The sequence below is a fragment of the Giraffa tippelskirchi genome, chromosome 14 (assembly GCF_054371585.1).
Source record: "Giraffa tippelskirchi isolate mGirTip1 chromosome 14, T2T-mGirTip1v1.2.pri, whole genome shotgun sequence".
Lineage (NCBI taxonomy): Eukaryota > Metazoa > Chordata > Mammalia > Artiodactyla > Giraffidae > Giraffa > Giraffa tippelskirchi.
The window spans coordinates 10,493,818-10,508,078 of record NC_137288.1 but is presented as its reverse complement, the minus strand read 5'-3'; the positions used below and the strand labels follow the sequence as shown (position 1 = coordinate 10,508,078).

Here is a 14,261-nt window from a genome sequence, read left to right as displayed (position 1 = left end):
GAGGAAAAGACAAGAATGCAGGGAGCCATTAGAAGCTCAGCCACCCGCAGAAGCCGAGCTGGGACACTTGAACAGAATCTCAATGGAAACAGAGGAGCAGAAAGTTGGCTACTCTTTTCTATAAGAGAGGGAGACCTTCGAGTCTTCCTTTCGGTCCTCCAACTTGGATGCGGGGTCTCAAAACAGTCAGGAGGGGGAGTGCCTTTTCCCGGGTACCACGGCACATCCAGGCCTCGTTCTGCCCCATTCTGTGCTGTGTCAGCCCTGGATGGAATCTTTCTTTCTGAAGTCTCAGCGCACAAGCTCCACGTGATATCGGCCCCAGGTGGAAAGGCATGGAGCTGCTCGTAGGCCGACAGACCTAGGAAGCAGATGGGAGAATGACCACCACTCTGCAGATGGAGAGACTGGGGCAACCCTGAGGGGCATATGCTTGTCCAGGGCCACACCACTTATGAGAAGAAGGAGCCTGGTCTGAGAGCAGTGGGGTCCTCGGAGCTCAGGCCCTGGCTGAACCCAGGCCTCCCCAGGGCTGTGGGCTGGGCTGTGTGGGTGTCACTGTGCCTGCACATGGCCTAAGGGGGGTGGTCGAGCAGTCAGAAACCCAGAGATTCCCTTGGGAAGTTTTGGGGAAGGGACCTCAGCACGAACCCCAGGAGATGATGTCACCTGCCGGCAACAGAACCCAACAGAACCCGCAGCCCGGGTATCCAGGCCTCCAGAGCGGAGAGGAGCCCCCAGCCAGTTCACTGGCTGCCAGGATGTTCTGCTGTTTGCCCCTGCCCAGAGGCCGGGGCCTCAGGAGTGCTCACAGGCAGTGTGCGCGGGCACCCTGTCGACGTTGGCTCAGGACACCCCCGAGAGGCCTCTGGCCCTTTGCCCGGAGAAACAGAAAGGTAACACGGGGAGCCCCAGGACGGACCAGGCCGCCTCTCCCATGCCACCCGGAAACACCGGGTCCTTTGCCTGTGTGTGTGGATGCGGGTTTCTTGGGGTGTGTCTCCCTCAAGGAAGCCCAGGCGGATGTGGGGTCAGAAGCCTGCGGACAAGTTGTGTCCACACCCCAGGGGAGAGCAGGCTGGGCGGGATGGGGAGAGTGCGGGCAGCGGCGGCCGCCCAGGCGGACCTCACACCCTCAGGTGGGACTCTTTCCTCCCGGGTGGGGATCTGAGCAGACACACGTCTCTGACCCTTCTGGGAAGAGAAGTTCGAGCAGGCAGAAGCAGCGGCTCCACTGCCCAGGCCCAGCTCGGAAAACTCCTAGCATGGCTGGCTGACGGTCACTGTCGTTGCAGAGCTTCCCACGTGATGAGGCCGAGGACGGGGACACCCCATCCACCTCCCGGAGGGAGGGGTCGGAGCACCACCCCCCCGCCCGTGAGGCCCAGTGCAGGCTCCAGGTGAGCGTGCCCACGGAGGCATCAGCCCCACCGGGGGAGAAGCGGAGGCGGGGAAGGCCTGCTGCCGAGACACCGCCCAGGATACACCCGGCGGCCCAGTCTGAGGCTGCCACGGAGCTCAGCACACCCGGCTCCGACCCAGAGTCCCGAGAACCCCGGCCTCTGAGGCAGCAGGAGGACCTGGAGCCCAGCACGCCAGAGCACAGAGGTGAGGACGCTGGGGCTGGTGCACGGGAGTGTGTGGGGAGGGGGTGCTGAGCTACACAGGGACGAGTCCCCGAAAGCTGCTGCTGGGCCTGCAGCAAGCGCTGGCCTCACACCCCCCGCCCCCCATCTTGCACACTTCAGTCCCAAAAGACATCCGACGCTGGGTATTCTTTGGGAATCTCTTGGAAGCTTTCTGTCCCGGGAGACGCACATGCCAAGGCTGGCCTGTGGGCAAACTTTGCTTCTCCCCCAGCTCTAGCACTGGCCTCCAACTGGAACCAGGCTCCGCTTCCCAGACCTGTCCCTACAGAGGTGCTGGCTCCAGGTGCAGGACCCAGGGATCCACCGAGGGCAGATGGAGAACCGAGACTTGCCCTCGCAGAGACACCAGGCCAGCTGGGTACTGGCCAGCACACCGGGCAGATCGGATCTCCATGCCTGCAGGACCCCCAGCCCCAGGCACTGATGTCCCACCCCCTCAGCCAGAACCTCCACCTCCACGTGCACCTCTACCTGTTCGGGCTCTTGCAGGAGAACCCGAGGCAGAGGAGGAGTCACCGCCTCGGCAGGGAGAGCCTGCCCTGGCTCCCGCGCAACACCCAGACGCCCACGATGACTCACCCACCCCTGCAGGGAGAACGAGCCCCCGCTCTGGACAGACACCCAGAGCCCTTGCCGGAAACACCACGTCCAGGGGAGCGGTCGGCTCTGCAGCCTCCATCCCCGTCTGCTCACCGTGGACGCTGGCAACTCGGTCTGCCCCCAGGGGACATGGAGTTCCTTTCCCCTGAACTGCTTTGCATTTGGTTTGTTTCCACCTTTCTGGTGATGTTTTATTTTTTGTATGGTTTCCTGTACTTTTGTTGGTTAAGTTGGGATTAGTAAACTTTTTCATCATTGTTGCAATTTGGGAACACTGTTGTGTAACTCTGGTGATACTGTGTTACCATCACCACTTTGTAGTTTCAGACCCGTTTGATCTTTATGCCTCACCCCCCCAACAAAGCCTGGATTCAAGGCAAGCACGCCCTGTTCATCCCTTCCCCCGATCCTGAACACAATTTCATCCTTTCTTTGTGCATTCCTTCCTATATTCTTGGTGTCCCCAATCAATGACTCTCAGTGAAATGACTGACGGAGTGTTTTTTGGACTCTCCAACTACTGTAAGACTCCATTGGAGAGTTCTCATTTGTATGTCATTTGAACTAGCCTTTGATATCTGAAAGGACGGTGTACGTCCTTTCAAGATACCATGTGCCAAACGAAGCCCTTTTGGCAACTGCCATCATTATCTCCAGGCAGGCATTGCTGTGTCAAGGGTGACATCTCAGCCAGAAGGCAGAGGCTGAGCTCGTCTTGTTGCACCAGCTCCCAAAAGAAGCCAAGAAAGGGAGCTGGGACAACAAACCACCCCAACACCCAGGAAAGCGTTCTTCATGACAGAAGGCTAGAAAATGACCCAACATCCTTGTGGCCCAGAACCCCTCTAGAAAATCACTGTTCCATAAAAAAGAGAAACACATGGGAAGTTCCAAGGAGAGGCAATGCCCATGGCCCGTGTACTTGAGAGAGGGCCTGACCGCTCCGGGGAAGACACGCACCGACGGAACCCCTTGGGAAACAGCAGTGATAGTCCTCACCGTCGTAAGGGTTTCCTCTGGGGACAACCTGCCCGGGGCACCACACGAGGGAGCAGACCGGCTTCTCTTCCTCTGCCCCCACACCATTCACTCATGAAGGCAGCTCAGGTGTTCTCATGCCCTGCCTGCCTGCCTGCCTGGCTCATCCGTGAGCTGTGACCACCTACAGGGCAGGACTCCACCTTCTCCTCTCTGTGTACCGTGAATCTGCACACAGTGGGCTTGCAGAACCTTAGGAGACTTGAGCCATTCCCACTCGAGCCAGAACCCTCCCCAGGAAGGAAAACAGCTGTGGAGTCATTTTGGCCCCAGCACTGGTTCGAAAGCCTGGCGCCTCCTACAGCCTCTACGGTGTGAAGAGGGAGGTCCCTTCTGACAGAGCTTTCCGGGTCTCAGATCTGAGCTGTTGTTTCACTGTCAGCTGTGTCTCTTCCGTTGCAGCCAGGTGGGCCACGCTGCTCCAAAGGAGCTCACAAGCTGAGTTTCAAGGGAGGTATAGAGAGGACAGGGATGGCTACAACGTACTGCAAACTGAGTGAGGGTCCCCACAATCCTCAGCAAAGGTCTGTGGTGTGCAAGTGGGGAGTAGAGGGCCCCCAAGTTCCAAAGGAAGGGAGGTAGTCGGGAGCTAAAGCCCTTGGCCGCTGTGGTAGTAGCTGCAGATGGCAGCTCGTCCACAGTGCACTTCGAATGAGGTCATATGAGCGGGACTCTGGAAATGGCTCCGAAATCGGGAGAAAGGGGTCAGGGTATGTGGGAATCCGGCGGGGGTGGGGGGTGGATGAAGGAAGGTGTCCCTCCTCTCTCCAGTGCAATTTGGTTTGGTGAGTCTCAAAGCTACCAGATGGCACTTCCCAAGTCAGGCCCCCGCAGGAATCAGGGTGGGCTGCGTGCCTCGGCCCCTGCCACAGGGACAAGCCACACCAGTGGCCTCCCTGAGCTCCAATGGCCGGATCTGGGGGTTCTGTCTGGGTGCACACCTCCTTGCTGTGGCCAAGTTCCCCCCTTCTCTGAGCACCAGCTTCATCCTCTCGAATGAGGACATCGATTGCTACCTTGGCACGTTACTCTCTTCATCCTGTGAAGACTCATTAGGCTTATCCTACAATTACTAGCTGGCCCGAAGAGATATCTCCTGAATCCAGATTAAGCTGGAGTCTCCCAGGCTCATCTGGCATGTCTTCCCTGAAGTCTGCCAAAACCCACACCCTTGCATTTCCAGGGACTCCCCTTAGCCAGCTGGGCAGAAAACCCAGCATGGTTCAAACAAGCTGACAGACAAGCGGGAGAGGACTCACGGGCAGACGGCTTCCCTCAGGTCTCGGGTGGAGCTCTGGGACCACAGCAGCAACGGGCCATCCCAGGCCCTGGGCTCAGCAGCGCCCTCATTCTCAGGCCGGCGGCTCTGCCCTGAGGGGAGCAGGAAGGTCACCAACTGCCGCAGGCGGGCCTCACGCCCCTCCCACTGCTGGAGCCTGACCTCCCCCGGCCCCACCCCTTCCCCTACCCCAGCAGGACGACAGCTCGTCTTCCCCTGGCTTCCAACGGGAGGCCCGGCCCTGGGCCCCGATTGGGCACTGCCCCAGCCCGGAGCCAATCACAGTGGCCAGGGAGGTGGAACGCACCGATTGGCCAGGGCCAGGTCATGTGACCATACTCCCCAGGAAACTCAAATATTACCAAGGTTCCCTAAGAAACCAATGAACAGAATTATCCAGTAAAGGCAAACCGTGCTTTTTAATGAGGCCAATGTCACAGAAAAAAAAAAAAATGCTTCACAATGAACTGCTCAAGGAAGCTACTAAATAAACTTTCAGAAAAGTTTAGTAGTTTTTTTTTTTTTTTTTAATAGGGTGACGGAGAGCTATACCTTTCCCGTCTATGTGAATTTAGGTTTAAACTAGATTTCCCTTGGCTATTATATAAGACAAAAAAGCCCACGTCCCCCCCTTTCACTCCCCCCCACCCCCAAAAAGTGTTTTAATCTATAGAATCTTTGTGTCCTCAGTTGTGTCTGATTCGCGGCAACTCACGAACTCTACACAGCCAGGCTCTTCCGTCCATGGAATTCAGGGCAATTTTTTCTGTCCCAGTAAATGCCCACCCTGGGTGATCCAAAGGCAAGGGCTCAGAGGCTCCTGAGAGACTAACTCCTTTCAGCTGAGCACAGAGCTGGCTCCTCACTGGGATGCCTGTGGCCTGGGGCTCCCTGAGGGGAGAGCAGCACTCGCCCCACCGTGTGGTCACTGCTGGAAGTGCAGGCTGCTCCTCACTCCCCCTTGACAGTGTCCCTGAGGGCAGAACAGTGTGAATCGAATCAAGGTGGAAATGCAAACTCCAATGCAACCAAACTCCCCACAAGGTCTCTAAAACCACTCAGGAACAGGGAATTGGAAACTGCAGGGGATGACAGGAATGGAGATGGAGACTTGACACCTTACACCGAGTTCACTTCCAGTTATCCCTAGACAAACTTTCCATGAAAACTTGTCACAAATCTCGAAGAACAATGAGCAGAAACCGGACACGTGCTTTGAGTCTTCACACACAAAACTAAAAGCCAGTCCACAAAAAAAAAAAAAAACCCAGAGAATACAGTGGACTTTGCAAAATCAAAGATATCTACTGTGGGAAAGACCTCATGACAAAAGCAAAAGACAGGTCATACATCGCGAGACGAATGAGTGGAAACACAAAGCTTATCAAGGATGTGTCTCCAAACAGACAAAGAACACCAACGCAACAAGCCTGTGAAAACTAGGGAAAGGTCTGAAGGGACACCAGACTGAGGAAGACACACACAGAGGATCCCGGATGATGTCCAGCACTGAGGGCCTGAAGAAACAACGGTCTAGTTGCACCCCCTCAGGCCTGTGTGACCGTGGATGAGGCCTCTGTTTCCCGGTGGCTCTGAGAGATGGACAGGGAGGAAGGGGAAGAGAAGTCACTTGCATTTCTAATACTCACAGCAAAGTCTTCCAACGAGAAGGGAATTATCACCCCCACTGACAATGCCATTCACTGAAGTGATACCCACCAGTCCATCTAACCCAGAAGGGAAGGATGGACCTGTTCTCACAAAACGGCGAGAGATGGAAGAAGGAAGATCAAGCCCACACCAATCACTGGAAAGAGAAGCTGTGCTCAGGGCTTGAAAGAATTCCTATTGGGAAAATGATGTCACAGCCCCACAAGGCAATCCACAGCTTCGATGCTATTCCTCCCAAAATGCCAATGCATTTTCGCACCGAACAAAGAATTGCAAAAGGGGTACGGAGACAGAAAAGAGCCTAAACTGTCAATACAATCCGACGAAAAAGCCCCGATACGGACATCCAAGGTTGTGTGAAAGGAAATTAGACGACCAAACTAGGATCCTCAGGAGAGTATCGGAGAAGGCAATGGCGACCCACTCCAGTACTCTTGCCTGGAAAACGTCCTGGACGGAGGAGCCTGGTAGGCTGCAGGCCATGGGGTCACGCAGAGTCAGACACGACTGAAGTGACTTAGCCGCAGCAGCAGCAGCAGGACAGTATGCTATTGGGAATACAACAACACACACAGATCCAGATCGATGGAATAAAGTGGAGGGTCCAGAAACAAACCCCAGCATCCATGGTCAACTCATCTCTGACACAGAAGGGGAGAATATCCAAATGGGAACAAGAAAGCCTCTTCAATCAATGTCCATGGGAAAACCAGACAGCTACATCTGAAGAACGCTATTGGTTTTGATCTCATACCACCTCAATATAGGGGGAAAACCTCACCCTAAAGACTGATGTCATGAGATAGCTAGAAAGAAGCGTAGGTCAAAGGCTCCTTAACATCAGAGTCTCCTTGCCATTTGCTGGGCGGAGGTCGAAATGGGTCTCTTCAAGTAAGGCAAAGAGGTACACGAAGTACACCCATGGGTTTCCATCCAATGGAACCTCTTCACAACAGAGAAGCTAAGCATTCACAAATGCAAAAGATAGGAAACAGAACATGAGAGACTCCTTGCAAGTGGTGTATCTGAGAAGGGGTTCATATGGAAAGAGACGAAGAATGCACAGCACTCAGATTCCAAGAAACAACACCACCACCACCCTTGACCCTTCCCCCATGACCAACTCCGACCTAAAGCCTTTCTCTCCCTCTAACCTATCCCTAAAACATAACCCTCATCTAATCATATACATGTGCATCCCTAGCATCCATCCATCCACACACGAGAGAGAAAGAGGAAGACACAGACGGAACTGAGAAAGGAAAAGAGAGGGACACAGCCAGAGAGAGACACGGAACCAAAGAGAGGAAAGGAGTCGACGGTCCAGACTTTTCCTCAATCTGCCTCGAAGGTAGAAGCAATGACAGCGCCCTTCCACCCCAGAAGGGGGAAAAGGACGGAAGGTTTGGAGAGGAAAAGACAAGAACGCAGGGAGCCATTAGAAGCTCAGCCACCCGCAGAAGCCGAGCTGGGACACTTGAACAGAATCTCAATGGAAACAGAGGAGCAGAAAGTTGGCTACTCTTTTCTATAAGAGAGGGAGACCTTCGAGTCTTCCTTTCGGTCCTCCAACTTGGATGCGGGGTCTCAAAACAGTCAGGAGGGGGAGTGCCTTTTCCTGGGTACCACGGCACATCCAGGCCTCGTTCTGCCCCATTCTGTGCTGTGTCAGCCCTGGATGGAATCTTTCTTTCTGAAGTCTCAGCGCACAAGCTCCACGTGATATCGGCCCCAGGTGGAAAGGCATGGAGCTGCTCGTAGGCCGACAGACCTAGGAAGCAGATGGGAGAATGACCACCACTCTGCAGATGGAGAGACTGGGGCAACCCTGAGGGGCATATGCTTGTCCAGGGCCACACCACTTATGAGAAGAAGGAGCCTGGTCTGAGAGCAGTGGGGTCCTCGGAGCTCAGGCCCTGGCTGAACCCAGGCCTCCCCAGGGCTGTGGGCTGGGCTGTGTGGGTGTCACTGTGCCTGCACATGGCCTAAGGGGGGTGGTCGAGCAGTCAGAAACCCAGAGATTCCCTTGGGAAGTTTTGGGGAAGGGACCTCAGCACGAACCCCAGGAGATGATGTCACCTGCCGGCAACAGAAACCAACAGAACCCGCAGCCCGGGTATCCAGGCCTCCAGAGCGGAGAGGAGCCCCCAGCCAGTTCACTGGCTGCCAGGATGTTCTGCTGTTTGCCCCTGCCCAGAGGCCGGGGCCTCAGGAGTGCTCACAGGCAGTGTGCGCAGGCACCCTGTCGACGTTGGCTCAGGACACCCCTGAGAGGCCTCTGGCCCTTTGCCCGGAGAAACAGAAAGGTAACACGGGGAGCCCCAGGACGGACCAGGCCGCCTCTCCCATGCCACCCGGAAACACCGGGTCCTTTGCCTGTGTGTGTGGATGCGGGTTTCTTGGGGTGTGTCTCCCTCAAGGAAGCCCAGGCGGATGTGGGGTCAGAAGCCTGCGGACAAGTTGTGTCCACACCCCAGGGGAGAGCAGGCTGGGCGGGATGGGGAGAGTGCGGGCAGCGGCGGCCGCCCAGGCGGACCTCACACCCTCAGGTGGGACTCTTTCCTCCCGGGTGGGGATCTGAGCAGACACACGTCTCTGACCCTTCTGGGAAGAGAAGTTCGAGCAGGCAGAAGCAGCGGCTCCACTGCCCAGGCCCAGCTCGGAAAACTCCTAGCATGGCTGGCTGACGGTCACTGTCGTTGCAGAGCTTCCCACGTGATGAGGCCGAGGACGGGGACACCCCATCCACCTCCCGGAGGGAGGGGTCGGAGCACCACCCCCCCGCCCGTGAGGCCCAGTGCAGGCTCCAGGTGAGCGTGCCCACGGAGGCATCAGCCCCACCGGGGGAGAAGCGGAGGCGGGGAAGGCCTGCTGCCGAGACACCGCCCAGGATACACCCGGCGGCCCAGTCTGAGGCTGCCACGGAGCTCAGCACACCCGGCTCCGACCCAGAGTCCCGAGAACCCCGGCCTCTGAGGCAGCAGGAGGACCTGGAGCCCAGCACGCCAGAGCACAGAGGTGAGGACGCTGGGGCTGGTGCACGGGAGTGTGTGGGGAGGGGGTGCTGAGCTACACAGGGACGAGTCCCCGAAAGCTGCTGCTGGGCCTGCAGCAAGCGCTGGCCTCACACCCCCCGCCCCCCATCTTGCACACTTCAGTCCCAAAAGACATCCGACGCTGGGTATTCTTTGGGAATCTCTTGGAAGCTTTCTGTCCCGGGAGACGCACATGCCAAGGCTGGCCTGTGGGCAAACTTTGCTTCTCCCCCAGCTCTAGCACTGGCCTCCAACTGGAACCAGGCTCCGCTTCCCAGACCTGTCCCTACAGAGGTGCTGGCTCCAGGTGCAGGACCCAGGGATCCACCGAGGGCAGATGGAGAACCGAGACTTGCCCTCGCAGAGACACCAGGCCAGCTGGGTACTGGCCAGCACACCGGGCAGATCGGATCTCCATGCCTGCAGGACCCCCAGCCCCAGGCACTGATGTCCCACCCCCTCAGCCAGAACCTCCACCTCCACGTGCACCTCTACCTGCTCGGGCTCTGGCAGGAGAACCCGAGGCAGAGGAGGAGTCACCGCCTCGGCAGGGAGAGCCTGCCCTGGCTCCCGCGCAACACCCAGACGCCCACGATGACTCACCCACCCCTGCAGGGAGAACGAGCCCCCGCTCTGGACAGACACCCAGAGCCCTTGCCGGAAACACCACGTCCAGGGGAGCGGTCGGCTCTGCAGCCTCCATCCCCGTCTGCTCACCGTGGACGCTGGCAACTCGGTCTGCCCCCAGGGGACATGGAGTTCCTTTCCCCTGAACTGCTTTGCATTTGGTTTGTTTCCACCTTTCTGGTGATGTTTTATTTTTTGTATGGTTTCCTGTACTTTTGTTGGTTAAGTTGGGATTAGTAAACTTTTTCATCATTGTTGCAATTTGGGAACACTGTTGTGTAACTCTGGTGATACTGTGTTACCATCACCACTTTGTAGTTTCAGACCCGTTTGATCTTTATGCCCCACCCCCCCAACAAAGCCTGGATTCAAGGCAAGCACGCCCTGTTCATCCCTTCCCCCGATCCTGAACACAATTTCATCCTTTCTTTGTGCATTCCTTCCTATATTCTTGGTGTCCCCAATCAATGACTCTCAGTGAAATGACTGACGGAGTGTTTTTTGGACTCTCCAACTACTGTAAGACTCCATTGGAGAGTTCTCATTTGTATGTCATTTGAACTAGCCTTTGATATCTGAAAGGACGGTGTACGTCCTTTCAAGATACCATGTGCCAAACGAAGCCCTTTTGGCAACTGCCATGATTATCTCCAGGCAGGCATTGCTGTGTCAAGGGTGACATCTCAGCCAGAAGGCAGAGGCTGAGCTCGTCTTGTTGCACCAGCTCCCAAAAGAAGCCAAGAAAGGGAGCTGGGACAACAAACCACCCCAACACCCAGGAAAGCGTTCTTCATGACAGAAGGCTAGAAAATGACCCAACATCCTTGTGGCCCAGAACCCCTCTAGAAAATCACTGTTCCATAAAAAAGAGAAACACATGGGAAGTTCCAAGGAGAGGCAATGCCCATGGCCCGTGTACTTGAGAGACGGCCTGACCGCTCCGGGGAAGACACGCACCGACGGAACCCCTTGGGAAACAGCAGTGATAGTCCTCACCGTCGTAAGGGTTTCCTCTGGGGACAACCTGCCCGGGGCACCACACGAGGGAGCAGACCGGCTTCTCTTCCTCTGCCCCCACACCATTCACTCAGGAAGGCAGCTCAGGTGTTCTCATGCCCTGCCTGCCTGCCTGCCTGGCTCATCCGTGAGCTGTGACCACCTACAGGGCAGGACTCCACCTTCTCCTCTCTGTGTACCGTGAATCTGCACACAGTGGGCTTGCAGAACCTTAGGAGACTTGAGCCATTCCCACTCGAGCCAGAACCCTCCCCAGGAAGGAAAACAGCTGTGGAGTCATTTTGGCCCCAGCACTGGTTCGAAAGCCTGGCGCCTCCTACAGCCTCTACGGTGTGAAGAGGGAGGTCCCTTCTGACAGAGCTTTCCGGGTCTCAGATCTAAGCTGTTGTTTCACTGTCAGCTGTGTCTCTTCCGTTGCAGCCAGGTGGGCCACGCTGCTCCAAAGGAGCTCACAAGCTGAGTTTCAAGGGAGGTATAGAGAGGACAGGGATGGCTACAACGTACTGCAAACTGAGTGAGGGTCCCCACAATCCTCAGCAAAGGTCTGTGGTGTGCAAGTGGGGAGTAGAGGGCCCCCAAGTTCCAAAGGAAGGGAGGTAGTCGGGAGCTAAAGCCCTTGGCCGCTGTGGTAGTAGCTGCAGATGGCAGCTCGTCCACAGTGCACTTCGAATGAGGTCATATGAGCGGGACTCTGGAAATGGCTCCGAAATCGGGAGAAAGGGGTCAGGGTATGTGGGAATCCGGCGGGGGTGGGGGGTGGATGAAGGAAGGTGTCCCTCCTCTCTCCAGTGCAATTTGGTTTGGTGAGTCTCAAAGCTACCAGATGGCACTTCCCAAGTCAGGCCCCCGCAGGAATCAGGGTGGGCTGCGTGCCTCGGCCCCTGCCACAGGGACAAGCCACACCAGTGGCCTCCCTGAGCTCCAATGGCCGGATCTGGGGGTTCTGTCTGGGTGCACACATCCTTGCTGTGGCCAAGCTCCCCCCTTCTCTGAGCACCAGCTTCATCCTCTCGAATGAGGACATCGATTGCTACCTTGGCACGTTACTCTCTTCATCCTGTGAAGACTCATTAGGCTTATCCTACAATTACTAGCTGGCCCGAAGAGATATCTCCTGAATCCAGATTAAGCTGGAGTCTCCCAGGCTCATCTGGCATGTCTTCCCTGAAGTCTGCCAAAACCCACACCCTTGCATTTCCAGGGACTCCCCTTAGCCAGCTGGGCAGAAAACCCAGCATGGTTCAAACAAGCTGACAGACAAGCGGGAGAGGACTCACGGGCAGACGGCTTCCCTCAGGTCTCGGGTGGAGCTCTGGGACCACAGCAGCAACGGGCCATCCCAGGCCCTGGGCTCAGCAGCGCCCTCATTCTCAGGCCGGCGGCTCTGCCCTGAGGGGAGCAGGAAGGTCACCAACTGCCGCAGGCGGGCCTCACGCCCCTCCCACTGCTGGAGCCTGACCTCCCCCGGCCCCACCCCTTCCCCTACCCCAGCAGGACGACAGCTCGTCTTCCCCTGGCTTCCAACGGGAGGCCAGGCCCTGGGCCCCGATTGGGCACTGCCCCAGCCCGGAGCCAATCACAGTGGCCAGGGAGGTGGAACGCACCGATTGGCCAGGGCCAGGTCATGTGACCATACTCCCCAGGAAACTCAAATATTACCAAGGTTCCCTAAGAAACCAATGAACAGAATTATCCAGTAAAGGCAAACCGTGCTTTTTAATGAGGCCAATGTCACAGAAAAAAAAAAAATGCTTCACAATGAACTGCTCAAGGAAGCTACTAAATAAACTTTCAGAAAAGTTTAGTAGTTTTTTTTTTTTTTTTTAATAGGGTGACGGAGAGCTATACCTTTCCCGTCTATGTGAATTTAGGTTTAAACTAGATTTCCCTTGGCTATTATATAAGACAAAAAAACCCACATCCCCCCCTTTCACTACCCCCCACCCCCAAAAAGTGTTTTAATCTATAGAATTTTTGTGTCCTCAGTTGTGTCTGATTCGCGGCAACTCACGAACTCTACACAGCCAGGCTCTTCCGTCCATGGAATTCAGGGCAATTTTTCCTGTCCCAGTAAATGCCCACCCTGGGTGATCCAAAGGCAAGGGCTCAGAGGCTCCTGAGAGACTAACTCCTTTCAGCTGAGCACAGAGCTGGCTCCTCACTGGGATGCCTGTGGCCTGGGGCTCCCTGAGGGGAGAGCAGCACTCGCCCCACCGTGTGGTCTCTGCTGGAAGTGCAGGCTGCTCCTCACTCCCCCTTGACAGTGTCCCTGAGGGCAGAACAGTGTGAATCGAATCAAGGTGGAAATGCAAACTCCAATGCAACCAAACTCCCCACAAGGTCTCTAAAACCACTCAGGAACAGGGAATTGGAAACTGCAGGGGATGACAGGAATGGAGATGGAGACTTGACACCTTACACCGAGTTCACTTCCAGTTATCCCTAGACAAACTTTCCATGAAAACTTGTCACAAATCTCGAAGAACAATGAGCAGAAACCGGACACGTGCTTTGAGTCTTCACACGCAAAACTAAAAGCCAGTCCACAAAAAAAAAAAAAAAAACCCAGAGAATACAGTGGACTTTGCAAAATCAAAGATATCTACTGTGGGAAAGACCTCATGACAAAAGCAAAAGACAGGTCATACATCGCGAGACGAATGAGTGGAAACACAAAGCTTATCAAGGATGTGTCTCCAAACAGACAAAGAACACCAACGCAACAAGCCTGTGAAAACTAGGGAAAGGTCTGAAGGGACACCAGACTGAGGAAGACACACACAGAGGATCCCGGATGATGTCCAGCACTGAGGGCCTGAAGAAACAACGGTCTAGTTGCACCCCCTCAGGCCTGTGTGACCGTGGATGAGGCCTCTGTTTCCCGGTGGCTCTGAGAGATGGACAGGGAGGAAGGGGAAGAGAAGTCACTTGCATTTCTAATACTCACAGCAAAGTCTTCCAACGAGAAGGGAATTATCACCCCCACTGACAATGCCATTCACTGAAGTGATACCCACCAGTCCATCTAACCCAGAAGGGAAGGATGGACCTGTTCTCACAAAGCGGCGAGAGATGGAAGAAGGAAGATCAAGCCCACACCAATCACTGGAAAGAGAAGCTGTGCTCAGGGCTTGAAAGAATTCCTATTGGGAAAATGATGTCACAGCCCCACAAGGCAATCCACAGCTTCGATGCTATTCCTCCCAAAATGCCAATGCATTTTCGCACCGAACAAAGAATTGCAAAAGGGGTACGGAGACAGAAAAGAGCCTAAACTGTCAATACAATCCGACGAAAAAGCCCCGATACGGACATCCAAGGTTGTGTGAAAGGAAATTAGACGAC

General features: G+C 55.6%; 2 protein-coding genes and 1 long non-coding RNA gene across 3 annotated transcripts in view; 2 read left to right on the top strand and 1 right to left on the bottom strand.

Moving 5' to 3' along the window:
• LOC145534149 (uncharacterized) overlaps positions 1 to 14,261 on the bottom strand; it is a 541,812-nt gene that overhangs the window by 196,275 nt on the left and 331,276 nt on the right. Inside the window, exons 35-36 of the long non-coding RNA XR_014074275.1 lie at positions 12,194 to 12,305; positions 4,547 to 4,658 (exon numbers count right to left, since the gene is read on the bottom strand). This is a non-coding gene — a long non-coding RNA (uncharacterized LOC145534149). The remainder of the gene's footprint in view (positions 1 to 4,546; positions 4,659 to 12,193; positions 12,306 to 14,261) is intronic.
• On the top strand, positions 704 to 2,513 carry LOC145534084 (uncharacterized). Its single transcript, XM_081561452.1, has 3 exons — positions 704 to 896; positions 1,296 to 1,608; positions 1,861 to 2,513. Exons 1-3 carry the CDS (start codon positions 762 to 764, stop codon positions 2,487 to 2,489), a joined length of 1,077 nt encoding a protein of 358 aa, XP_081417578.1. The 5' UTR covers positions 704 to 761; the 3' UTR covers positions 2,490 to 2,513.
• LOC145534117 (uncharacterized) lies at positions 8,362 to 10,168 on the top strand. Its single transcript, XM_081561489.1, has 3 exons — positions 8,362 to 8,543; positions 8,943 to 9,255; positions 9,508 to 10,168. Exons 1-3 carry the CDS (start codon positions 8,409 to 8,411, stop codon positions 10,134 to 10,136), a joined length of 1,077 nt encoding a protein of 358 aa, XP_081417615.1. The 5' UTR covers positions 8,362 to 8,408; the 3' UTR covers positions 10,137 to 10,168.

Excerpts from the sequence above, each read along its gene's own strand:
- LOC145534084 (XM_081561452.1), top strand. The coding sequence starts at position 762 with ATGTTCTGCTGTTTGCCCCTGCCCAGAGGCCGGGGCCTCAGGAGTGCT. Across the intron at positions 897-1,295 it reads TTGCCCGGAGAAACAGAAAG|AGCTTCCCACGTGATGAGGC; the intron begins GTAACACGGGGA and ends CTGTCGTTGCAG. Across the intron at positions 1,609-1,860 it reads CAGCACGCCAGAGCACAGAG|CTCTAGCACTGGCCTCCAAC; the intron begins GTGAGGACGCTG and ends CTTCTCCCCCAG.
- LOC145534117 (XM_081561489.1), top strand. The coding sequence starts at position 8,409 with ATGTTCTGCTGTTTGCCCCTGCCCAGAGGCCGGGGCCTCAGGAGTGCT. Across the intron at positions 8,544-8,942 it reads TTGCCCGGAGAAACAGAAAG|AGCTTCCCACGTGATGAGGC; the intron begins GTAACACGGGGA and ends CTGTCGTTGCAG. Across the intron at positions 9,256-9,507 it reads CAGCACGCCAGAGCACAGAG|CTCTAGCACTGGCCTCCAAC; the intron begins GTGAGGACGCTG and ends CTTCTCCCCCAG.